Source organism: Curcuma longa, chromosome 1 (assembly GCF_044706935.1).
Source record: "Curcuma longa cultivar G26 ecotype Majalengka, Jawa Barat chromosome 1, ITB_CL_G26_1.1, whole genome shotgun sequence".
In the NCBI taxonomy this organism is placed as follows: Eukaryota; Viridiplantae; Streptophyta; class Magnoliopsida; order Zingiberales; family Zingiberaceae; genus Curcuma; species Curcuma longa.
This window is the reverse complement of record NC_133861.1, coordinates 6,151,469-6,176,651: the sequence shown is the minus strand read 5'-3', so window position 1 is coordinate 6,176,651 and position 25,183 is coordinate 6,151,469. Positions and strand designations below refer to the sequence as shown.

The following is a 25,183-nucleotide window of genomic DNA, read 5'->3' as shown; positions in this document are numbered from 1 at the left end:
TGCGTTTTAATTAAACACCCAACCCCAACTGCATGACAGTTACAAAATATTAATTCAATTTATTTATTTATTTATTTATTAACATTTTCCACCGGCAACACAACGTGCATCACATGTTAACAAATGAGAACAAGCATGGGCATTCTAAGTTGAGCTGTGATGCAGTGCAACCGCTTTCAGTATATGCGTACCATTGAAACCTTGTAATATCAAAGGAAAAATAAATTAATTCAAAATTTATTGAATCAGCGAAGAACATGATCTATCATCGATACAAAGATTAACAGGTGAGGGCGGGAAAAAAAATTAACTAATCTTATTTTGTTTCCTGGATTTGAAAGCTTTAGCAGCAGTGCTCACTCCTTAAATACTCACGTTGATGGAGCCACTGTAACCATCTCCTCTTCCATGGCTAGATCCTCTCCTCTCCTTCCCATTCAATTCCTCCTTCTTTGCTCCGCTTTCCACTTCACCGTCCTCGCCGCTTCCGGGACCGCCGATGGGTCTGAGGAGTGGGGATACGTCCAAGTCCGGCCAAGTATTCAATCTCCCTTCGTCGCTCTTCTTCCTTCTCAACCCTGTCGAGGAGCACCTCAATTGCCGCTGTTTTGTTTGATGCAGGGGCGCACATGTTCTGGTGGCTCTACCGGAGTGCTCAGAGGACTGACGCCGGCTCGACGCCATGGCCGACCGTGCTCTGGCTCCAGGGCGGACCTGTAAGTTCATGCTTAATTTCTTCGCAGGATCGACGACTTCGAGATCTCCGACTCTTATCAAAGGTTCAATTTTTCCGTTCCAGTGTGCCTCGGGCGTCGCCATAGGGAACTTCCTAGAAATCGGGCCGCTGGACATGAATCTCAAGCCTCGGAAATCGACATGGCTGCAAAAAGCTGACCTCCTTTTTGTGGTGATGCATTTGACTCTCAAAATTGCACAAAAGCTTCCAACTTTTTGATTCCCTGCAGATTTCTTTAATCATAATTGGAGTTTGATCATTTGATAAGTGAAAACAAATTTGGAATTTTAGGACAATCCCATGGGCACAGGGTTCAGCTACGTAGAGGACGAGAGCCTTCTTGTGAAGAGCGACGTGGAGGTGGCCACGGATTTGACAACGCTTCTCAAGAAGCTCTACAATGTCAATGAAACATGGCAGAAGAGCCTGCTCTTCGTTGTGGCAGAGTCTTATGGAGGGAAGTATGCTGCCACTGTTGGTTTAGCTATCTATAAAGCCATTAAAGCAGGAGAATTGAAGCTTGAGTTTGGAGGTACCTTTTGTTTCCTCTATCCCTCGATTCCTCATCTTGGCAGCTAAAGAAACAAGTTGAAGTTGGTACTCGTTGATAGGTGTTGCTTTGGGAAATAGCTGGATTTCACCAGAAGATTTTGTGGTAAGCAACTACGAATTCCACTGAATTAGACAAAACACTTGATGCAAACTAAACTACTGTACCGCAGTTATCCTGGGGTCCTGTGCTGCAAGATGTCTCAAGGCTGGATGAAAAATCTGCAAAGGAATCAAACAAGTGATGTGCTTTTCTCAATTATGTGCAATCATTAATTTACTTCTACCAAACTATTAAGCATGGTCGATCACGTTGTTAATTTCAGCATGGCTGAAGAAATTAAGCAGCAGATAGCAAATGGGCAATACAATGATGCAGTATACACATGGAGGAGGCTTGAAGACTTCATTAGTTCTAAAAGCAATGATGTTGTATGTAATTGCAAGTCCATAAACAAAAAAAGGGACAGTTAAATGCTTTTTTTATGGCTCAACCTGAGGCTGCACAATTGTAGGATTTTCACAATTTCTTGTTGGACTCTGCAAACGATCCTGTGATAGTGGCAACAACTACAAAAGTGGGAAGGAAGCTAGTAATGAAGACGTATAATGAAGACGTATACAACATACCTGAGCTCTAAGGCTTAGGCTTCTGCACATGGTGACATTTCGAGCCTCATGAACGGTCCGATCAGGAACAAGCTCAAGATAATTCCAAGAAATGTGAGGTATATATTTTACTTCCTCTTCAATCAAAGAAGAAACAACTAGTTCATAGTATCTAGCTTGGAGAAGATTGGGTGTGAGCTGTTGTATTTGCATTTTGCAGCTGGGGAGAGCAGTCTTACCTTGTCCGTAATTATCTTTCCAATGACTTCATGAAGGCAAGAATCAACGAGGTAGACCACCAACAACAGAGTTCAATAAAAATTAGCTTATTCTAATAAAATTAAGTTCTATAGATAAAGTTGCAGGTTCTAATCATGTTCCTTTTCAATGATGTATTCTTACAGGTTGATGAGCTCCTTTACCTGGAAGTCAATGTCACCGTCTATAATGGACAGGTATGAAATTAATTTCTCACCATCTAAGAAGGATTCAAAGCCATTTCAACCACTCATTCTAGATTTCCCACATGTTTCTGTACGCCCTTTTGAGTAGATTGGATTGTTCATCTATTTAAGCAGTTCATAAGCTGGTAAATAAGCTCTTTATTCAAGTAAAGAAAGAAAAAAAAAACATAAACAAGCTGCTTCAGAGATGCCAAGTACAAAACAACTCATTCGATACACAATAAGTTACAAAGTTTTTGTAATAAATAGAATAGTAAAATGTTGGAGTGAGATCTACTTTTACCTTGACAAACTGGATTGGTTTTCGTCTTTGTTAAGTAGATGTCTCGACATAGTACATTAAATCTAAAACAACAAATTAATTTAATTCGTGAACAACAACAAGTAATGCAAAAGAAGTGAAGAACACAAAATATATTTGCCGGCACAACAATATCTACTTGCTAATGTATGCAGTCCATATATGGTTGAAGAAAGTTGCGAAAAATCTGGCTATCTTTAAGTTCATCAATGAATTATGAAACTTAATGGGGGTTGGAATTCCTAGTTATTTTGAAACAAAAAAAAACACTAAATAAACTCTTATCCTACTATAGGAGATGTCAGATTGACCTTGATGAGGAGAAAGGGTGGCTAAGTTGTGGACCGACAGTAGTGGTGAATAATAATGCAGCGGACCCGCAAACTGAACTTTGTTTATGTAAACTAGTTAATAGTTTTTAGGTAAGAACATGAGCAATAGCCTAGTGACATCTCATATTGGAGGCAAAACATGACCTGTCCTGGAATCTGAGATTATGCCTATTAAAATTGCTTTTTACAATGTCAAAGTGTGTTGAGGTAATTCTAAGGAACAATAATTTTTGGCTTAGATGCTTAGTTTAGGCTGTGGTTCCTGGAAAGTGCTGCCATTTTTAAACAAGGGCAATTGTCCTCCCTCTAATTGTAGTTTCACTTTATAATTTGCTCATCAATCTTTGATATATTGCTATATTGCACTCACAAATTTGCATTATGTAGCCTTCGTCATATTTTTCCCTCAGATTTCAAGAATGGAAAATGTTAACACAATAAAAGTTTCTGAATGGAAACATCTCTACAAATTTTACAGGGGCAAAACTGCAAGCTGATATAACTTTAAATATACCTACAATAGAATGTGATGTGAAGATAGAAACTACACTTATAACACTTATGTGTGTGTAGCATTTTTTCCCAGGAAAAAAAAGTAATGCGTTTTGTTTCTGTGCATAGGTTGATGTAATTTGTGCAACCAAGGGCACTGAAGCATGGATTCAGAAGCTGAAGTGAGAAACATAAAACTTTTGAATTTCAGTTTATTGTTTCATTTATTATTTTGTCAACTTGGAAATGTTTCTCTTTGGTGAATGAGAATTCCCTAGCTTTTTGTTTCTAGATGGGAAGGATTAAAGAGTTTCAGCAACAAAGATCGAACGCCTTTATATTGTTCTAGTGAGGAAGCAGGAGTCACCAAGGGCTTCCTAAAATCTTATAAGAACTTGCATTTCTACTGGATTCTTGGAGCAGGACATTTTGTAAGTATTCTTTCTTGCTGGTATTTTACAGTTAAATTGGCTAAAAGTTATCTTTTTTTTCAAAAAAGAATCTTATTTATATTCACCAGATATATGAGTTTTCTCCATAGGGCAAAGAAAAATCAGCCTTGATAGAGAGAAATCTGACAGACTCTAAATGGCAAACAGATGGAAATGGAAAATGACAATGGTAGGATAGATTGTAATAAGTTAGATAAATGATGATAGATTTGATAAAATTAAAAGGCTAGCATAGACTGGTTAAGACTATAAAGATTAAGAATCTTTTAGCGATTGGCAAGGATTGCTGAAACTAGGTGGAGAGTCACCAAGGTTAGAGAAGGAGAAGATGATCCTTGATTATAGAAAAACTATTGGGGAAAAGTTGGGGTGTTTATGGCAATATGAGGATTGTCAATTGAAAATGCTGATTCAAGAGAAGAGACCAATCAATCCTAAAATGTTTATCTTTTAACAAAATAAACTTTTGATATTTGAGTAAATAAGGGTAGGGTCTGTGGATTCCAACCTTGTCTCTATCCAACATCAAAAATATATCAATAATTGTTATTATTTAATCAATCAACATAATTCATTAGAATACATCTTAAACCTTGGATAGGGTACTGTTTAGTTTAGTATGATTCTGGTCAAAGATCAAAAACTAAACATAAGTTTAGTTTCTACAAATGCCTCCCTTTAGACATTCCTACAAACTAAATACACAGCTAAATTCATGGAGAAGAAAGCACTTATTTATCTCATTACCATCTCTGATCCTCTTTACTATTGATAATTTGCTAACCAAGATATATCAAGAAGGTTTATCACAAAATCAAGCTTTTCAAAATGGGTGGTCCAAGGACAAACTAACCAAAAAGTTTCAAATTCTCTCTGAAACTAATTAATCCAAGATTTTAATGTATTTTATCTTCTCTATGCAGGTTCCAGTAGACCAGCCTTGCATCGCACTAAAGATGATTGCCGACATTACAAATTCCCCTGCTGTGTCTTCTTAGCATTGTTGATATCTCTCCTGGAATATAAGAACAGGAACAGAGAGTGGAAATGCAATGTTTATTCTTCATTTCTATGTTTGGGTGAAAAGGAGTATGATGAAGAATTGTTTAAATCAAACAGTGGTTTGTTTATGTTGATCAACTTGTCCTTGCATAATCTTGGAGTACTGTACTGAATTGCATCATTTCTGGTAATACTGTGTTTGATTGTTCTTCACCAACTAGGTTTATAAAAGAGAAGGAACATGTTTAGACCCTGGTTCAGTGACAACAACAAACAACAACATCAACCACAAACAACAAAGTATTCTGTGCAAGAAGAAGCAAACATGATGCAAAACCGACATCTAGCAAATAGTCCACTTTGCAAAACCGCGAGAAGATCGAAAGCAAAAGGGGCTTTGGCACATAGGAAGAAGGAGACACTTACAACGATGGGATCGAACAGCAACGGCGAGGCATTTGCCGCCGGCATAAAGAAGAGGAGCAACGAGCTAGCATGCGATTTCTTAAAGAAACCACGAGATTTCATATTTTTTTTTAAGAGGCGAACTAAAGGAAGAGTCTTTGTACCGTGCCTCTTACCAAAGTCCTGTTCCAATCAACCTTCCGATACATCTCCGCCAGCGCCGACTCGCAGCCCGGTCACAAGTGCCAAAGAGAGGCCTAAAATCGCAGAAGCCGACACAATCACACAACACAGTGAATTGGATAGCATTTATTAGGCCATTAATGGGCTTGCAAGATCGATTCGGCCCTGTTCATGGTCATGCAATCATGTTTCTCCCTACTGATCGATCGACAAAAACACAAAAGATTCACGTAAAGCTTTTGCCCAAAACACCACTGCAATTCCAAGTCAACAGTCAAGTCTTGCACCATTTTCGCTTCCATAAACTCAGAAATGACAAGGGAAAGAGACAAAAAGCCGACATCATACTCGATCTGCACCCTGCATCATCGCCTTATCTCTTGCTTCCTCTTCAGCCTTTTGATTTCTCTCCTTTTGTTTATTTATCCCCTCATCGATCATCATAAATCAATTACAAGCTTACAACTTGAAGCTGATGATAATAATATTTATGATAAGGATAAGAGTTGCATGATTCGTTTTCAGGACCAGCACTCAGGGGTCAGGGAATGATCCCTCTTTGGATCGCTGCAGTAGTTGTAGACCATGTAGTACCTCTGAGCCCATTGCATGGCCGCGCTCTGCTGCCGGCTGAGCCCGGCGCCGTACCCCGACGGCGGCACCGGGTGGCAGCGCGGCGGCGCAAAGGCGGAGCAACCGTGGACTGTGAACCTGGTGAACCGCGCCACGAACGGCTGGTACCGGTAGTCGGCCTTGTACTTGCCGTCCTCCGTCGCCCACGAGGACGCATCCCAAATCGACCCGTACAGCCACATCGGCCTCAGGGGGTACGTCCCGGCGTTCTTCCGCGGGTACCGGCGTATGGGAACGTCGTCGACGAAGAATCTGTCGCCATGATTTGTCCAAGCAAACAAAAACAGAGTAGGAATGGAATCAGAATGGCTGATCGATCATCAATAGAGACACATGAATTGAATGAAAAGATTCTACGTATTCTGCAATCAATATCGTATCAGATCTACGACAAATTTATAATTTCTCAAATGGGAGTAAGATCTGATACATGCAGCAGCAGCACACCCGATAAAGGTGGCTCCTTTTTGCCACAACAGAGCCTGGGGACCCAACAATCCTCCATTAACTCCTCAAGCTCAGATTATTGTTCATTTAATGGCCATAAATATCGTGTTGCTACAGTGCAACTATGAACACACAGGCGAGATGGACTATTCAACGTTTTTTTTCATTTTGATTCAGATCTAAAGGGGCGATGTTTGGTGAACCAACATTGTTCAATTGAATGAAAGGAACGGGAAATGGAGGAGGATTCGAGGTCTCTTACATGATCTCAGTTGGATTCCAGAGGATGGCGTAGTTGTGGAAGCCTGCAGTGGGATCGAACCAGAGGTGGAACTTCATCTCCCTGCCGATGATCCGGCGATCGCCGCTGCCTCTCACGTACACGTTTGTCTGCAGCGTGTACGGCTTTCCGGGCGTCGTCCCCAGGAACTCGATGTCCACCTCGTCATGGAATCCAGGATGCACTTGGTTGTTCGAGAGCTGAAAGCCTCAAAAATCGCTTCTTTTTAAAGCTGAAACAGAGCAGACTAAAAGAAAAAAAAAAGAGCAAACTTTTTTTTAGCAAAAGAGAAGCAAAGATCCTCACGTAAAAGGCAGTGTTCACGCCGGCGGTGTACCCAGGTTGGAGCTTAATCGACGCGCTAAAATACCCATTCCGAAATGGCTTGGTGGATTTGAAGCCGCTCCCTGCGAAAACAGAGCATGAGACGTCAACGCATCAGACACGATCCGAGCACGGGAAGGAAGCACCAACCCGAATGGCTGTCGAGCCAAATCGTGACGGAGCGCTGGTCGCCGGTGACGATCTGGTGCTCGGGGCCCCAGAGATTGCTGAAGCCGCGACTGAAGCCCCTGAGCGGCCGGTACCGGTAGCTGGGGAAGTAACCAGGGGAAGGCTGAGCCCTGCAGCAATGCAGCACTAAAAAAAGAAAAACAAGAAGAAGAAGAAGAAGCCATGGGCGACGGAGATCCATGAAGAGGGCAACGCTAACTGAAGAAGGCAGCGGCACAACACGATGCAGTCGCAATAAATAGCAAGGTCTAAGCTCAGGAGCCGTATCAATAATGATGGCAATGGACAATGGAGTTAATGGGCTAGGTAGAAACGGAGGTCTAATTAAACCTCTCTCACCACCATCATGTTTAACGGCGCCAAGGAACAAGGAGAGAAAGAAAGAAAGAAAGAAGAAAAGGAATCCAAGTCCAATGATTGGGCCGCTACTCGGTTGACCCAGCAGCTCTTTTGCGCCAACTTAGATCTCATTCAGATCTAGAGAGAGCAAGCAGAGGCCATTCAACAAAGCCACCAGCAGCCGTTGACGAAGCCAAGTCGCTGCTGCCATTCCACATTCCGTTTTATAGAAACCTAAGCGTTCTACCAGATCCCGTCGAGCATGTGGCTGGCTGGCTGGCTGGCCGTCGCCACATGCCCAACAGCTATAGCCCAGGCGAAAGTAAGTAGCCGTTGGAGAGGATCATCAAAAGCCGTGCATTCAGCGAGAAGGCAAGGTGAGGAAGAAGGAGAGAGATGGAAACAGAGGAGATGAGTTATGATGGATGGAAGTAGAGACAGAGAGAGAGTGAGAGAGAGCCGTTGGGTGGAAGGGAATTGAAGGGAAGGGAAGGGAAATGGAAGGTTGTAGTTTGTATGTGAGCCCGTGAAGGAGAGCTGCGGCTGCTTTAGGCAGTTGCTTGTTTTGTAGCTTCTTTATTTCGCGTCCTCCAATGTTGGGACGTCTTTTTATTTATTTATTTATTTATAATTTAGATATTTAATTTTTAACACAATAGATGAATAAGATAACTATTAATTTTGATTAGTAAATTTAAAACCATATTTAAATATTATATATATATATATATATATATTGTCGCCGCGCCGCTCGTCGGCGCGTCAGCCGGCGTCGGATTTCGACCGATAGTGGCCAGAATCCAACGAATTCCGGTCGAAAATCGTCGAATCCGACACGCGGCCACTGGCGGCCAAATCACGATCGATTTCTAACCAAATCGTGGCCTGAGACGGCGGTCCTTCCTCGGCCGGTCTTCGGCTGCGATTTAGTCGGAAATCGACCTCGATTTGGCCGCTAGTGGCCGCGCGTCGGATTCGGCAGTTTTCGATCGAATTCGTCGGATTCCGATTACTATCCAACCGGAATCCAATCACTATCCGGCTGGAATCAGACGTCGGCTGGTGCACCGGCGAGTAGCACGTCGATCACGCCCGAGCCGATGGTCTGCAGTGGTCGGACGGCGCGGCGACGACGGCGACAACGACGCGATATCGCGCACGAGTCACGTATTTTCCTGTCACGTAGCATAGTATTTATATATATATATATATATATATAGAGAACTGATCTCCTGCGCACCGCCCACTGCGCGACACCTGCGCACCGCCCCGACCCATCGCCGCTTCCACCGCCGTCGCGCCGCCGTCCGGTCACCGACGCCCGCCGGACCGGACACGTTGGAAAGCCAGCTCGCCGGCGCTCCGGTCGGGGCCGGATTCTGGCCGGATTGTGGCCGGAATCCGGCCGGAATCCAGCCAGAAACGCGACAGACCGACTTTTGGCCGATTCCGCCGGAAATCGGCCGGATTCCGGCCGAATCACGGCCGGAGACCGGCCGCGGTCGACGCGCCCGGCGCCGGCGCGTCGACCGCGGCCGGTCTCCGGCCGTGATTCGGCCGGAATCCGGCCGAATTTCGGCCGGAATCGGCCAACAGTAGCTGTTGGCCGATTCCGGCCGAAATTCGGCCGGATTCCGGCCGAATTTGGCCGGAATCCGACCACCGGACCCGGCGCCGGTGAGTTGCGCATCCATCGGCGCCGGTCCGGTGGCCGGAGATGGCCGGACGCCGGTGAACAGCGCAGGATATCATTCCTGTATATATATATATATATATATATATATTCTTTGAAAATGACAGTTTTTCCCGGATCAGTAAAAATGCTTTTATTTCGTCTCGTGGCTTTTCTTGGCCGTACAAGTTAACTCGATTTGATTGGCAAAAGCGTGTGGAGCCTAGCTCCAGTCAATGGTCACAAATCTGTTCCCTGTCTCAGCGCGTTCAGCCTACAGACGAAAACACTAATATTATGACGTGGCCTCTTTACAAAGACAGGACCAATCGCATTAAGCCATCATTTTAAATACGCTTCAAATTAATGAACTACATCCGCCGACACTTTTTATTACGTCAGAAAAGTGGCAAATAATGTTGTTGCAGGAAGGACGTCTTCTCACTTTCTTATAGATCGAATCTTAATTTTAATTTCAGACATAACTGAGTTGATTACGATTCAATAAAATTATAGAAGAGGATAAGAATTCGAATTCTGATGAAACCAGATAATATCATCTTGCATAGTGACCAATTACAGTTTCTCAATTTACCTCTTCACAAATGATCGTGAGATCGATGATTGTATGGGACTACTAAGGTGGCGGATTCCACCTTTTACAGAAAAATCTTAATTTTAACAAATTAATAGATAAATTTTCTTTAACTGATGATTGATCTAAAAATATTAGGCTAAATGAGTGAAAAATATTAGGCTAAATGAGTGATATCTTAGCCGATGATGATGAGAAACTTCTTTAGGATCAAATTGATAATCTCAAAATTAGTCCATATAAATTGAATAACTAATGACAACTAAAAAAATTGACAAATCACTTCATTTACTTACTCATCCACTATTTTGTCGATTTTTTTAGTGGTTTATCGAATAAATTTTAGATACTATAAATGAATTAAATATTTATAAATAAATTTAATAAAAATTTATTTAATATATACCATGCCCATAAATAAAAATTATGAATTGTGAATAATATTCACAAATAGAATTTATGAATTTTATTCATTAATAACATTTTTAAAAAATAAAGGAATATGTTCTCAAAATCAAATTCATTAATCAACAAAATAAATTTTAAAATATAAAAATTAAAAGTTCAATAATGTATAAATAAATTAAATTGAAATTAAACTTAAATCAAATTTAAATAATCATTTTAACTATTTAATTCATTTTAAACTGACTCAATTATATTATCAAATAAAATTGAATAATATATAATTTAATCGACAACCTTATTGCCTTATATATCAACGTTGATTGATACAACATTAATGGGCTTTAGAAAAATGGTCCATTTAAAGCAAGGGGCGAGAGCATGGGCTTCAATATGAGGCCCATTTTGATATTTTATACTTGTAGCACATTGTAAGTGTTATATGGTAATGTAAATGAGTGTTGATTTAATTTTATATTAATATTTTAGTTACTAATTGTCGATTTTAATTAATTTGAATGTTAATGTTAGTTCGATTGAGTATGGTAGATCTAGTCCCTGAGACATAATTGAGTTGGTTATAACGGAGCATAGTTACTGAAGTAGATAAGAGTTGAATCTTAATGAAGTCGAGACAAATGACTTTCTCCGTCGTGGTTAACTGTAACTTCCCAATTTATCTCCTCACATATAATCATGGAACTGACCATATAAAATCGTTGGGATGATAATTTTATCTTTTGTTGATATGATAGATCCAATGTTCTTGGATGTGTTTGTAAGTAGAATCATTTGCTTTGAAATAGTTTTTTCTATGCAAGTCTGCATGTTATTTTGCAATTTACATAAACAACTAATGAGTATTAAGAATTACCATTGTCCATATGGATAAATAATAAATTATTAAAATTCTTGAATTATATTATTGTGATAGGAAATATATGAGCACCGACACAGCCAATTTTTATTTTATAAAATTTATGATAAATTTAATTAAAAATTTAAAAATTTATGATAGATTAACGTTTATCTTGTTTTTAGTAATTTAACTTCGAATTAATGATTGGCAAATCTGGAAAGCGTTTACTGACAAGATATGGACGGTCTAGATTTGTCGTTGGCAATGTGGCCCCAACGAAGCGGCGGCGCTTGCCGGCTTCTATTTCTCAAAGCCGCGGCTTTTAGGAAGCGCGACGGGAACGCAAGCAACCCCATCGCTGCTCCCCTATCCGATTCGGCGGTGAATTTGATCGATTCGGCCAAGGTAAGCGATCCTTCTCTTCAGGCAGCTTTCTTTGCCTCTTGTTCGGTTGCTTTGCTGCGACTGAGATAGGAAATTTTGGTCTTTGCTCCTTAATCCTGATCGAATTCTAGGTTTCGTTGGGGTTGGGGATCTCGGGTGGGGTTCTCTATGTTTTGTTTTGTGATCCTTTGGCGGTGGTTAATTTGGTTAGGAGGTGGGCGCTTCCTGCCGTTTGTTACTGGTTGGATGGGGTTTCGCTTTGCTTGACTCGACAAGCAGGGGAGAATCGAAGAGATCCTTTGCTTTTTCTCACTCAAAATATGAACTTGTTTTGCTTCAATTAATTATCCACTTGGTTTTAGAAGCATATTATATTGACATAGACTTTTCTTCTTTCTCCACATTAGTTAGAATCCAAATCTGACCTATCCATTGTCTTCTGAATTGTGATTTCTGCCACATTTGTTTTTTGATTCTGCCTTTCGGCAGAAAATCTGACTTCTTAAATGTTTCATCAACTACTTTCTACTTGATAAACGCTTGCTTATATAGCTAATGGAGAAGCTGAGGCTCTGTTTCCTATTAGGGTTGAGGAGCAATATTTACTATCCAATTCTTTTCTTAGAGAAAAGGAAAAGGGATGAAATTTTAAAATTTTAAACTATATTTATTTAAAATATTAATAAAACATATTTAAAAAGAAAAATAATTTTGTTGTTTTTTAAGTTTAGATTTGTGCTCCATTGCATGTGGAAAATTTTTTGGTTCGAATTAGATAGAAATAATATAGAAGAAAATTGGAAAAATATTTTTTTCCTTTCGTTTCATTTCCTCCCTCATTTTTGTGAAGAGAAATGGAGGAAAAGTGTTGCCGGAAAAATCATTAGGTTACCTTATTTCTTTTTATTTTTTCCCTCACAGGAAACACACCTACGTTTTTTCTGTTCATGAATTATGTTCCTTTTTGGCTACTGTCAGTAGTTATTCATTCTGTGTTTGTGTAAAACGCCTGTGACTTTATGCTTCAGAAGTTTTGGGGTAGGCATGGTTTTGTTGGATGCGTGCTCCTTCACAAGCACCTACTTTTAGCTTTCATGGGGTAGGCATTTCTCTTTCTCAATTTTTTAATTATCAAAATACATTTTTCCTTTCAATATAATATTAAAATTTGTAATTGTCTCAATGCGGATTTATACTTCTTGGTTACACAATCATGTTTTCCATGGGCACAATTTATTTTTTTTTAAGTTTGTCCAGAGCAGTTGTTGTTTGGGACACCTTGCTGAAACCAGATCAAGTTCAGAAAGAACATTGAAGTCACCCTTAAAAAGAGATCAATCTTTAATAGGTTGGAAAAGCCAGTGGTCATCAAGTTCCAGAGAAATGGAAAATAATGTCAACAACATCAGCTTGCTTGATACCCACCACCCTTCAACTCCCATATCCGCTTGCAAGGACATCAAGGCTGCAGTGATCAATACAAACAACCATTCCTTTGTCAATCAAGGTCTGTATAAGATCTGTTTGGAATAACCATGCTTATTGATTACTATTCAAATTTTCATGGTGAAATGTTTGTTTCCCTATTAGCAAAGATTTAACATTATATGCAATAATACATTCATCCTTCTCGTCATCAAATTTGTTTGGCTCAATTATTTGTGATTGGCATTCTTCTGTTGAACTCTGTAAGACTATATTATTAGCATATTCAAATTAATCAAAGCAGTTTTATTACATCAATTAATTTTTTTTATCCACCACTATCCTTTATTCCTTGCTTTCTTCAATTCAGTATGTGTCACTTTTGAATATGTTATGATCTACGTCTATCCCATATTCCTGCCTTTCTAATCAATTTAACATTTGTCACCCTCAATATGTTAATACAATTGCAACTGTTTTTTTCTTGTTTTGTCATAAGAGCTACACCTAATTGTTCTTGGATATTACGATTGTCTATTTTTCATTCTTTCTAGTCATGCTACCCCTCCATTTTAGCATTCTTATTTCTTCTAGCATAACTATTTGTATGTGTTTCTTCCTAATAGTCCAACTTTGATCTATTAAAATATAGTGTATCTTACCGTAGTCTTATAAAGCTCCCTTTTAGCCAAAGAGGCATATGACAATAACATATCATGATCATGAAGCTGCCTTTATTCCAATTATTTACGGTTGACTACTTAATCTTCTCCATTCATTGAGCTCTATGTAAGGTATATTACTTGTAATATTTAAAATCATGGTATTTTTTATTACATTAATTAATTTTTCTTTTGCTCTTCTCAAATATTTTACTTGTTCTACTTTAATAGAATCAATTCTTTTAATAATAAAATTTATTGGTCATCTTTGAACATATGTGTACCGTAACCTATTTTCTCTCATTTTATCATCTATTTGAGCGACACCTAATTTCTCTTGAATATCAGTATTTTTTTATTTTATCCTTTTTGCAATTTCACACATCCATGTATTTGCAAATAAAATACATTAAGGTTTATTTTGAATATGATTGGTTAGTTACTAATGTAAAAAAGATAGTCTTAGAACTCACCCTTGATGTAATTCTCTAATTGTATAAAATCATATGTCACACTTGTAGTTGCTTTAGCACTAGTAACAATATCATGATACATATCTTTTATCATGTTGATAGTTACTAAACATTCCTTTTTCCCTCATACAAATACGAATACTAACACATTTCATCTGCAATTTTTTTAGAAATAGAAACAATTCAGTGAAAAGAAAAGAGAGCTCCAATGCCATTTATTAACTATATAAAGAAGAACCTACCAAGTTATACCTTGATTTTTGTAACTCTTTCAAACTTCAATAGAATTGTCATTTGGACCTATACTTATAGCTCTCTTTTTTCTTTAAAAGCTTCTTTTGCGTCACTTACTCTGATATTACATACAAATCTATGGTTCCTAAATCTACTGTAAATTGTAACCTTTAAAACCAAACTATATGCAGAATATACTATGTTGTCATTATTATTTGATAATACTTCTGTCTTAGTTTTAGTTTGACAATTTCACTCCTACAGATGTTTACTTTAGTCATTGAGTTATTTGTGATGATAATGATATGGGATATTTTTCACTGTTCACATATCTATCTTGTACGGTGTATCATAGGTGCTATTCTATGGCACACCAATGGGTGAATCTAAAGAATGCAACTGTTAGAAGTAAATTACCTAAGAGGGATGTAATACCTAATCGTAGTTACCTTTTTCTTGTCCTTTCTGTTTTTTATAAGTTGACTTTCAAATACTTCTCGCGTAGTATATTTCCTGTCTCTCCCTTCAATGGATCCACTCTTTTCTTTCTCTTTGATTCCTTTCTTTCCTATCAAGACAAGTAAATGGGGTCTTAGTTTGCTTTGCTAATAAAATTTGCAATCAGTCATCAGATTATTTTGGCTCTTTCGATTGATTTTTTCAGAGATTTCAGTGAAGACCAAATTAACCTTGATAAGACAATCATGATTATTAAGGTTGTTGCTTCAAATAGGTGGGAAGGATTAGTACTATTAGTTCAAAACTATAGGTTAAACATAATTTCTTTTTGTGATACTTTAGAAAGCAATGTAATTGGTTATTAATACATGGTCAGGCCTGTTTGAATCAAAGGACACATTGCTTGTCATAGTTGAGGTCGCAAAAACTCTTGTAGTGGAGGTCCTATTCTTGGTGAAGTTGCTTGTTTCATTGACGTGGGATGATTGGGATGCTACTTGCTATGATATATATGCTTTCTCTAAGATTTTTAAATCTGAATCGCTTGATCCTAGGGAAGAGCCCCTGGCCAGGTTCCTTCACTTGGCCATTTTACATTTATTAACTATAGCAACTGTCTTATTTCATGTGGAAATATTTGATGTTTCTTTTCCATTACTTTCGATTATTATTAGGAAAGCACTATTCACAGCCACATCTCTATAGTTTGCAGCAGAGGTGATATGCATCGTTGATTGATCTTACACGAGATAATTGAAAGTAAAAGAAATACCATATGTTTTTTTTTTTTGAAATGTTTCTATTATGATATAATGAAGGTTATTTAAGTAAATATCATGGAATATATGGAATTTAAATGCCGCATCTAAGCTACTTCCAGGAGAATAGTACAACTAGAGATTCATACAAAGAAAATAATGCGAGCTTTCTTGCCTATCCACATTTATGCCTGTTGCATGGAAAATATGTTTGATTCTGGAAAGGATTTTTCATAGTCAACAATGTGGAGATTTGATTGCCATTAATATTTTGCCAAGGAAGGAATATGTTCTGCCTACTATCCTATCACTTACAAAGACATGTCTTTTTAAATCTTATGGTTTCGACATATGACATTAGTGTAGTACCAATTTGCTATATTTTAGTGTTCAACAACTATTCTCATAGAATGATTTATTTGTCAGTGTAGATAAAGAAAAATTGAGACATGCCCATCTTAATAATGAATCTCATCTTTTCTAGGTGCTATAGCTTGGAATGAGACGAGACGAGAATGGTTACGAGACAGTTCAAAAAGGTGGAGAAGACGGAGTGAACCATCAATAAGGTAATTGCACTTGATCCTTCATATTTTTCATTACATCAACATAATCTGATTCTATTTCTGTGTGAATGGTTGGACTCTGTTCCTATTTTCATATAGCAGTGTTGTTGAATTTTTGGTATTTGTTTGGTCGTGATACCATATTTTTCATTTTTTCATTTCAGTACTCAGATTTTTTAGGTGCAGGCTTGATGTTTGTAAGTTCAATTCATGCTCAAACTTATGAAACCTTAATTCTTAGAGAAGAAGATAAAACTTGGGCATAGAAAATAAGGAACAACAATTATGGAATACAGTAATCTAGCTCTCAGCATGTAAACTTCCACAACAGAATACAATGGCATTGAAATTTTGATTGTTCTTGTCAAATTCTCAACTTGCTCATCTTTTTCAGCTGGCTGTCAACATATGATGATTTGCTATCGACGACCCAACCTTTCCCGCAGGCCATTCCATTATGGGTGTGTCAAGTAACTTTTACATTATTTGCCCATTCGATAGCGTTTAAAAGTCTTAGATTACTCATATTCATCTTGAAATATTTTTGAGCAAACACAGGAAATGGTAGATTTTTTAGTTGATATCTGGCATGAAGAAGGGCTTTACGAATACTAGGTGATGATTCCCAGCGGAATTTGAACAAATGAATACTATTGTCAGCTCGGAAGCTCATTAGACTTGACAACTGGAGATTTTTATGTAGGTAACTTCGACGTTATTGAACTCTGATCTAATGACAGTTTTTACTAGCAAAAGATTGTTGAACTTGTATATTATTTGTTTGTTATAAATAACTCCTTTTAAATTGGTCTTCTTTTATCCATGTTTTGAAGAATTGGCTCACTAAGACCTTGTTCCAAATTGTTTCCATAGCATCTTGTTGGCTTTTATTGCAAAACTCAAATGCTATCTTGAGAAAGAACATGATTAGTTTTAACTTGTGTGATTGCATTTGGTGGATCATTCAAGCTTTCCTCTTAGGAATGGCTTTCATTCTCATGCTTGTTTGTAGGATGATACAATGCTAACAAAACTAGGTCTACCTTCACTCTCTTGCTATTTATATGTATGTTATTTGCACTAAATTTCTAATCAAATTATAAATTAAGGAAACAAGGTATTAGAATATTTCACAACATTAAACCTTGTCATCTTAATCAAACAATTCTTCTTGAAAGATTTTCATGCACTTCATTTTTTTTTTCATTGACATGAGATTTTCTTGTAGATGAAACTCTGATACTTTTAGCCATCACAGAATATTCTGTATTTTCTTTAAAGTGACAGCATGATTTGTGTGATTAATTAAACACCAGGGATAATTATTACAACTACTTGATCATGTCAGAAAAAGGACCTAAAGTTAGAGTTGTAAATAAATCAATCGAGTTATTTGATAAAGTAATCGAGTTAATCGAGTTGAGTCAAGATATGTCTAAAATGAATTAAACTGTTAAAATGATTGTTCAAGTTTGTTTTGATTTTTTTATGAGTTTGGGTTTAGTTCATTTAAATATTATCAAGCTCTCAATTCAAATTAAATTTAAAATAAATTAAGTTGTTGAAATAATTATTGAGTTTGAGTTTGATTTAAATTTGATTTGTTTAGATGTTATCAAGTTTTCAATTCACACTTTTGTTAACAAGTTAAATATAAATGTTTAAGTTTATTTGTTAATTTAATGAGTTAGGTATTGAACGAATTTTTAATTAAATTGAATATTAAATTTATTCAATCGACGATCCTAAAATTACTTTACGACAAAGATAAAAGGTGATTTGAATGGTTATCTACAACCTTACGACACCCTAATCTGCCAATATACGTTTGTTAATTAAGGTCAAGACATAAATTTTTATTTAATAATCTCACGCTAAATGCTAAAGTTAATTAAAGCTAATTTATGTTTATCACTTAATTAGCTTCAATCATTAAGCTGCTTTCCGCATGACGTCACGACTAGATGCCATGGAGCCGAGTTGGGTCCCAGTGTGTCGTGACTTAAGTCGTTTTTTAACAGTGTTAACTGTCGTAACGTTCGTACTCAAACTTTAACCAGTCTCGTGATTAGGTTGAAGACTTGAAATAACGATCCCTGTCAGTGGTTCTCACTGTACAAGAATAGGGTAGACTGATTATGAGTACGACAAGTAATTGTTGACGTGGCATCTCGCAGTCTCTAGTTTTGTCGTTCATTACGTAGACGTCTACGCATAATTGTGGATCTATACGGCGAGCCGCATATCAAAACAGAAAATAATACTAATAAAGCGACTTACCTCCGCTATTTCTTTTTTCCATTCGGAACGAAGGCGAGGAAAGGAAAAGGCCGACGACATCCCGCTCTCGCTTCGCTGCCCGAGAAAGATTTCTTCGCCGATGGGATTTCGGATTCCACGAACACCTCAGTAAGCCCCCAAATTCCCCTTGTATTGTAGCTGCTTCCGGTTCCTTCTTAGCTGCAGCGGTGTTCATCGCTCTCTGGGTTCGGTATTCGTGATTGATTCGAATGGAGGAACTTTTGTGGCGGTCGGATCCGTGCTATTGGAGTCTCTAGGGATTTTCGTGGCCTTTCGTCGATTTGGTGTTTAACTTAAATCTCTCTGCATGTCTTTCTTCGTGAAATTTTACGGAGTGCTCGTGGCGTTTGATTTGCCCTATCTGTTTAATTGTTGGGTCTATTTTCAATCTAGATGAGTTAGTTAACGATTGAGAGCCTCAGCGTTGTTGACATCGTTCGCCTTATTATGGGCAAGTAGTAACCCGCATGGATGTGTCCGCTTCCGAATATGATGAAACTAATGCCTTAAAATTGGAGGTTATTATACACCCATAATAATTTGGTTATTCGACAGTAGGGTTGTAAATAAAACAGAAAACATTTGATATTCAAGTTATTAGATGGATGGAAGCTTTGGATTGTAGAACAACAAGCAATGAGATATACAACCATTTATCTTGTATCGTTTTGTTCGGAAGATTGAGCTTTAGTATGTAACACGTCTAGAGCCTTAAGTCCAGTTGCTGTGCTATTGCACATATTGGATATTTGTTTATATCAAAAATAAAACCACTCCCTGAACCTTTTGCTTGAAGAATCAAGTGCAAGTAAAGAAATATACAAACAGCACTAACTTTGGACACTGATATGGCGGACAAATGGATATGTTCTTGCTTTCGTACAATTAACCTAGGACAATGTTGGGATCCTTTGAGGAGTGTTGGTTATAATCCTTAGTTTTCTAGTTGGAGCAACATTCATTTTGAAATTGTTTGATGATTGGCAGTTGCTAATCAGGTCTTACAATGTTTGTAGACTTGGTAATTTCATTTTGAGACACTGGATGACAATGCAATCCTGGTTTTCTCTTTTCTTGACAGTTGAGCTATCGCCATATTTTTAAACACACTAACTTGTCAGGAACTTTTACTTGAGGATGAAAGACCCATCAACACTGGTTTTTTGAGTCTTTTTTTACGGGAATCAGTTGAAGAGCCTCATTCAAGGGAAGGCTATCTATATTTTTGTCTACTTATGTACTTGGACTGATATTTATTGATTATTTTTTATGATTTAGCATCCTTATGTATGTATGATTGATGTCAAGTTTTACTTTTAAGGAGTACAGATTATCAAATGGTGAGCTACATCAGAAAATCTAACATGACTTTATGTTTCTTATTTCAGATTGAAAACCCAAAGACAATTATGTGTAGATCTAATGCAAATTTAAGTTGGACTGTACTTTTGACTTAGATAAACTCCAACAGATAAATTGTTAATGGGTGGTTGTTGTTGCTGTTCTTCAAGAGGAATTGAATCGGACCGACCACCAGATTACTACTATGTGAGTAGATCTTTTCTTTTGGCTTATTGTGCTTGTCATATTTATTCTAGTATGCAAATTGAGTTGTCCCTTACATGCTGTTTGCATAATAATTTCTGTATACATCTGTATTTAGTGATTGGTGTTTCACACATTTTGTTATGTTGGGTTCATTCCTACAAGGTTTCATCGATTAAGTTTGCATGGACTTTTTATTTTTTATTTTAAAGGAATAAGCCTTAACCAAAAATTACTTCATTTCAAGCTTCACAAACTCAACCGATTGCTGCAAAACTTTCCAAGTTTCATTCACTGATAAATGATAGGCATTTTTATTGTCCAACCAGAATCTTAGATTGTGCAAAAGGAGATCATTGAACTATGTCATAACTGCATTTTTCTGGCCAGTCACTCAGATACACTCTGTGCTATCAACATATACAAGTAAAAATTAGAGAAATCCATCTATGGAAAAACATGAAAATAATTGACATTGACCTTTTTCTGGGCATGGGCAGTCAGTCAGATACAGTCTTTGCTATCAAACTTATACAAATGAAAATTTGAGTAATGCATCGTAGCATGGAAAAACACCAAAAATCACTGACGTTGACTAGGCTGATATTTCTTTGTGCTCATTTCTAGACTACAAGGCACATCTCAGGAGTTGTAAATAGGATGACCATCTGGGAATTTGGATGTTTGGCTTTTGGTCGGTGTCCCCTTAAAGCTTGCACTTGTCTAGAAAAGTCTCTACTTCTCCAAGTGATCCTACTGAAGGCTGCACTTTTCAGAATAAAGATTCATACAAGTTCATTTGTCTACATTACATCGAACTGTCCTATCATCATATAGGTTAATTTTGAGGTTCATGTCTTTGTTAGGCGTAACAAAATTGGGTTTTCTGAGTAAACTATTGTTCCAGAATTGAGTAAGTAGTTATCCAGTTTTAAGAAGTATTTTCTTCCTCCATGCTCAGTGATCTTTGATGAAAATACGGGCTCATTTTATTTAAAGGAAACTACTACTACAAGGTATTATTGAATGAGAAGAACTTCAAAATCTCATAGGGCAAAACTAATACTATGAGATTTCAAATCACAGAATCTGTACATATAAAGACCCTCTGGGAGTTTGGATGTGTGGTTGGTTGCCTACAGCATCTGCATAAGGTAGCTCTTCTCTAGGAAAATCAGCTACTTCTCCAAGTGACCTACTCAATTGTTTGCATATTAGTTTCCCAGAAATGACCCAACAACTCAAACTAAAGATAAACACAGTTGCATTTTTCATTTATGCACTAGATTGAACTGTCCTATCGTCAGATAGTTTAATCTTTTTGTTAGGCCAAAGAAAAATTGGTTTTCTGAGTAGAATTATTGTTCCATGAATCTGGTAAAAAGTTATTCCAGTTTCCAGAGATATTATCTTCCCTGAAGCTCAGTTTATCTTTGATGGAAATAACACTCATTTTTTAAAAGGAAACTAACACTACAAGATATTGTGCAATAAGAGCTTCAAAATCATAGGGGGTGTCATCGCTGGAGTAGTAAATAGGATGACCATTTGGGAGATTGTTTGGCTGGTAGCCTACAGCGTGCTTAAAGCTAGCACATGTTTAGAAAAGTATTCTAGTGAGATGACCCAACAACTTAAACTAAGGATGCTTACAAATGCATTTGCCATTTTTCTGCATAAGATTGAATTGTCCTATCATCATATAGTTTAATTTGGAGGTTCATCACTTTGTTAGGCCTAACAAAAATGGGTTTTCTGAGCAAACTATTGTTCCATGAATCTGGTAAGGAATTATTCCAGTTTCCATAGATATTTTCTTCCTTCAAGCTCAGTTAAGCTTTGATGACTTTTTTTTCATTTTATTTTATCTTGTGTATTGAGAACCTATTCATCTTTTATAGTTAGAATAACTTCAATTGGATCATTTTTTTGTTCATTGCATCACTAGAGATGATGACCAGTTCTTTCATAATCTTGAATTTCTTATTAAGAACCAAAGAAACGTCTTAGCATGTATATTCACAACCAACTTAAATTCTCTAACTATTTTTTTCTTTCAAATTAAATGACTAATCCAACACAAAAGCATCTTTGACCTGAGATTATTGTGTCGTAAGTTCTAAACTAAAGTTTCCTGATAGTTTTATAAAGGAAAGCAATTCTCTCCTAATGAGAACCATGGAAAAGTTTATATTGATCTGAGTAGATAATCTTGGAAACATGTTCAACTCTATATGCTTTTATTGTTCCTCTTTCTCAAGTATAGGTCATTATCTTATCATGTAACATGGCTACATATGAAAAAAAAATTGATAGAGTGAAAATGGAGGTGAGGGAAATATTTTGAAGAGAAAAGTAGAAAGTAATATGAAGGCAAGCCGGTGGTAATCACATTGCCTGTTGCCATATGAAACATCTTCATGATTGTGTATCCATCATGTATTTCTGTACTTTGTTTTGCCTACTACTGACATAAGGATGCAATGGTAATTTCTTTAACTCTCCTAAATGAAAATTAGCAGCCTTTTGCAAACCAAGCGTGAAAACATTAGTTATCAGTATACTGCAACTCTATGTTGAACTTCAAAAGTTTCATCGAGTAAATGATTTATCTTTTTGGCAATAAAGCAAGTAAACAAGCTGATTAGATTTATTGTGAACCTTTGAGTAATCCTGCTCGGATCAACTTGGTAGTTCAATCCTATCCTTTTTGTTGATTTGAGTTCTATTTTATGTTGTTGCCTGTGTATTTCTACGGTGATAATAGGCTTCATAATTGTTACTGCTATGAAATATCTGGTATCTGAAGAGTTAATTATAGTAAAATGATTTATTAAATTTTCTTAGCACAAATTGTAGTGTCCTCGAGACTTGGAAGAGCACGAACCACTGTCATCTACCAACCATGATACGTTGCCTGCAATCTCTTCAGGATTACTTGTTGACACTAATCTGGATACATCAACGCCTGACACATACCAAGCACCTCCTGCACCTTTGCCCTATAAAGTGAGTTTGGAGAGCCAATCAACATTGCCTGGAGATGTTGAGATTTGCGGCAACAAAACTGATCAAACACCTGTAGTGAATTCCCAGACAACAGGACAGAATGATGATTATTTTGAAACATCAGACTGCAAGAAGAAAACTGACAGTGAGCAAAATTCTCCTAAAAATAAGATCAGTAATCCCACCACAATTCCAGATGAGGAGGATGTTTGCCCTATTTGTCTTGAAGGTAGTTTTTTTGGTACTTTAATTTTTCCAGTATATGGCAGTTTCTCTTATTAACTGAATAAGACTCAATTATAGTTAGTTTCAAGTCTGACAAGTTTTATTTAATCTGTTTTAGACTTTTAGCTGCATCTTGTTTTTGCTAATTTTTGCTATCACTCTACTGCTCCTGATTATATGTTTCAAATTAGTTGATTATAAGCTTTATCCCAACGCTTATTTACTCTGCTTTCTAATTGAGAATTTGAGATTCGCTATCTGATGTGGTAAAATATAAGGACATTATGCAGTTCGATGCCATGGACTATATTAGATTATTTCATGAAGATATTAACACCATGTCTAAGTAAAACTACGGACTTTTATGCTGATCCATGATAGTTGTCCTTTCTTTTGTCCTATATCATTGTATTACATTTATTAAAGATAAAGTTTGTCTTGAAACAGTACTCCGATTATGAGAATAGTGAGTTTTCATATTGCACTGATTTGGATTCTTATGTGCTAGTTTATCTTAGATGAGGGAACCCTATTTAAGCATTAAACTTGAAACATTTCTTGTGGAATTATTGTTTCTAAATGTATAGTGCAGGTGCCAAGAGAAGTATGTGAAATTATATGTTCTACTTGCTTGATTTCTGTAATCTGATTAGCTTCTTCACTGTCTCTTCCTTTTTAGATTATGATGCAGAGAATCCTCGTATTATGACAAAATGTGAACACCATTTCCATATGTCTTGCATTCTGGAATGGATGGAGAGAAGTGATACCTGTGCCATCTGTGATCAGGTATGCAGATGAGTGAGACGATGTCTAGTAGATTTTGTTTTTTTTTTTTTGTTTTTTATTGTCACAACATGATTTCCAGTTTGATATCTACTTATTGTCATAAAATATCGCTCACTTTTCATTTCACAAGTAAAGCAGATCAAGCTAGGGATCCCAAATGTTTTTCCATTTGTTTTCCTTATTTCGCTTATTATGCATGTGTGCATGGTGTGAACATAAATTTTCCTTTTTTTTTTGCAGATAATGATGATTGACATGTACAATATGGTGGCTTCTGATGAGAGTTTTTAATGCCCAATACAATTGTGTGAAGTCTCATACAGATGAAGTAACCGTACTCTACTATCTATGATGCTATGGAAGCTCATATTGTTGGGAAACAATTTGAAGTTTTCGGGTGAAATCCTTCATGTTTCGTGTCATATTCATCTGAAGTCGCTAGCTTAACTGAAATAGACGGAACAAAAAGAAAAAACAGCAAAAGGTCATGATATCTGATTCAAGCTATTTAATGTAAATCCTTTCTGTCCCCCCTCCTGTTTTGCTATGAGAAGCTGTAAATTCTGTCGATACTACAGCAGGTACGTACTATGTCTGCATCCTGCAATTCTTTCCGTATTTTTTTTCGCCTTTTGGCAACTTCAACTTTTTTTCTTGTGTGTATAAATTTTCCTTGTGAATATCTTATGTTGTTCATTGTCATCTTTCTTGCCCTTACTAAATTAACAATCCATAATCAATCATGAGTTCTTTTTATGCTTTTTTCTGTTAATTCCCAACCAATTCATAATCAATCATGAGTCTACATTGGAACTAGTTCTTTTTAACTTTAGTTAGAGTCCAAAAGTAAAATAATACGTATTTAGGTTCAGAGTACATAATATCATATTATTGTAGAAATATGTAGATTTCATTGTGCGATAAGAGTTTTGTTTTGTTTTAGTCGAAAGGTGCTTTGTCTAGATGATAGGTGATGGTCAAAGCTTCAACTTCGCAAAATGGGTTGATTAGGCAGGGTCATGTGTTTAGTCAAGCACAACACGAACCGTCATGGGTCACTGCAAGAGAAATATGCATCAAGTGTA

At 37.0% G+C, this 25,183-nt stretch overlaps 2 protein-coding genes and 2 pseudogenes across 2 annotated transcripts; 3 read left to right on the top strand and 1 right to left on the bottom strand.

The window, feature by feature from the left end:
- Positions 1-368: 368 nt before the first annotated feature.
- On the top strand, positions 369-4,950 carry LOC141847639 (serine carboxypeptidase-like 51; annotated as a pseudogene).
- A 757-nt stretch (positions 4,951-5,707) lies between these two features.
- On the bottom strand, positions 5,708-7,797 carry LOC141833610 (putative xyloglucan endotransglucosylase/hydrolase protein 32). Its single transcript, XM_074721097.1, has 4 exons — positions 7,360-7,797; positions 7,192-7,292; positions 6,868-7,085; positions 5,708-6,410 (listed from the first exon to the last, which is right to left on the bottom strand). Exons 1-4 carry the CDS (start codon positions 7,577-7,579, stop codon positions 6,047-6,049), a joined length of 903 nt encoding a protein of 300 aa, XP_074577198.1. The 5' UTR covers positions 7,580-7,797; the 3' UTR covers positions 5,708-6,046.
- Positions 7,798-12,696: 4,899 nt separating this feature from the next.
- On the top strand, positions 12,697-17,049 carry LOC141841311 (uncharacterized; annotated as a pseudogene).
- Positions 17,050-18,536: 1,487 nt separating this feature from the next.
- LOC141841300 (putative E3 ubiquitin-protein ligase RHB1A) lies at positions 18,537-24,800 on the top strand. Its single transcript, XM_074729450.1, has 5 exons — positions 18,537-18,638; positions 19,919-20,078; positions 22,935-23,313; positions 23,989-24,098; positions 24,339-24,800. Exons 2-5 carry the CDS (start codon positions 20,013-20,015, stop codon positions 24,387-24,389), a joined length of 606 nt encoding a protein of 201 aa, XP_074585551.1. The 5' UTR covers positions 18,537-18,638; positions 19,919-20,012; the 3' UTR covers positions 24,390-24,800.
- The last annotated feature ends 383 nt before the right edge of the window (positions 24,801-25,183 follow it).

What these genes read in the sequence shown, in the direction of transcription:
- LOC141833610 (XM_074721097.1), bottom strand. Translation starts at nt 7,579, where the DNA reads ATGGATCTCCGTCGCCCATGGCTTCTTCTTCTTCTTCTTGTTTTTCTT. An exon ending in TTGGCTCGACAGCCATTCGG is followed by an intron (nt 7,293 to 7,359) that starts GTTGGTGCTTCC and finishes CTGTTTTCGCAG; the next exon opens with GGAGCGGCTTCAAATCCACC. An exon ending in GCGTGAACACTGCCTTTTAC is followed by an intron (nt 7,086 to 7,191) that starts GTGAGGATCTTT and finishes TGAGGCTTTCAG; the next exon opens with CTCTCGAACAACCAAGTGCA.
- LOC141841300 (XM_074729450.1), top strand. Translation starts at nt 20,013, where the DNA reads ATGGGTGGTTGTTGTTGCTGTTCTTCAAGAGGAATTGAATCGGACCGA. An exon ending in GACCACCAGATTACTACTAT is followed by an intron (nt 20,079 to 22,934) that starts GTGAGTAGATCT and finishes CACAAATTGTAG; the next exon opens with TGTCCTCGAGACTTGGAAGA. An exon ending in CCTGTGCCATCTGTGATCAG is followed by an intron (nt 24,099 to 24,338) that starts GTATGCAGATGA and finishes TTTTTTTTGCAG; the next exon opens with ATAATGATGATTGACATGTA.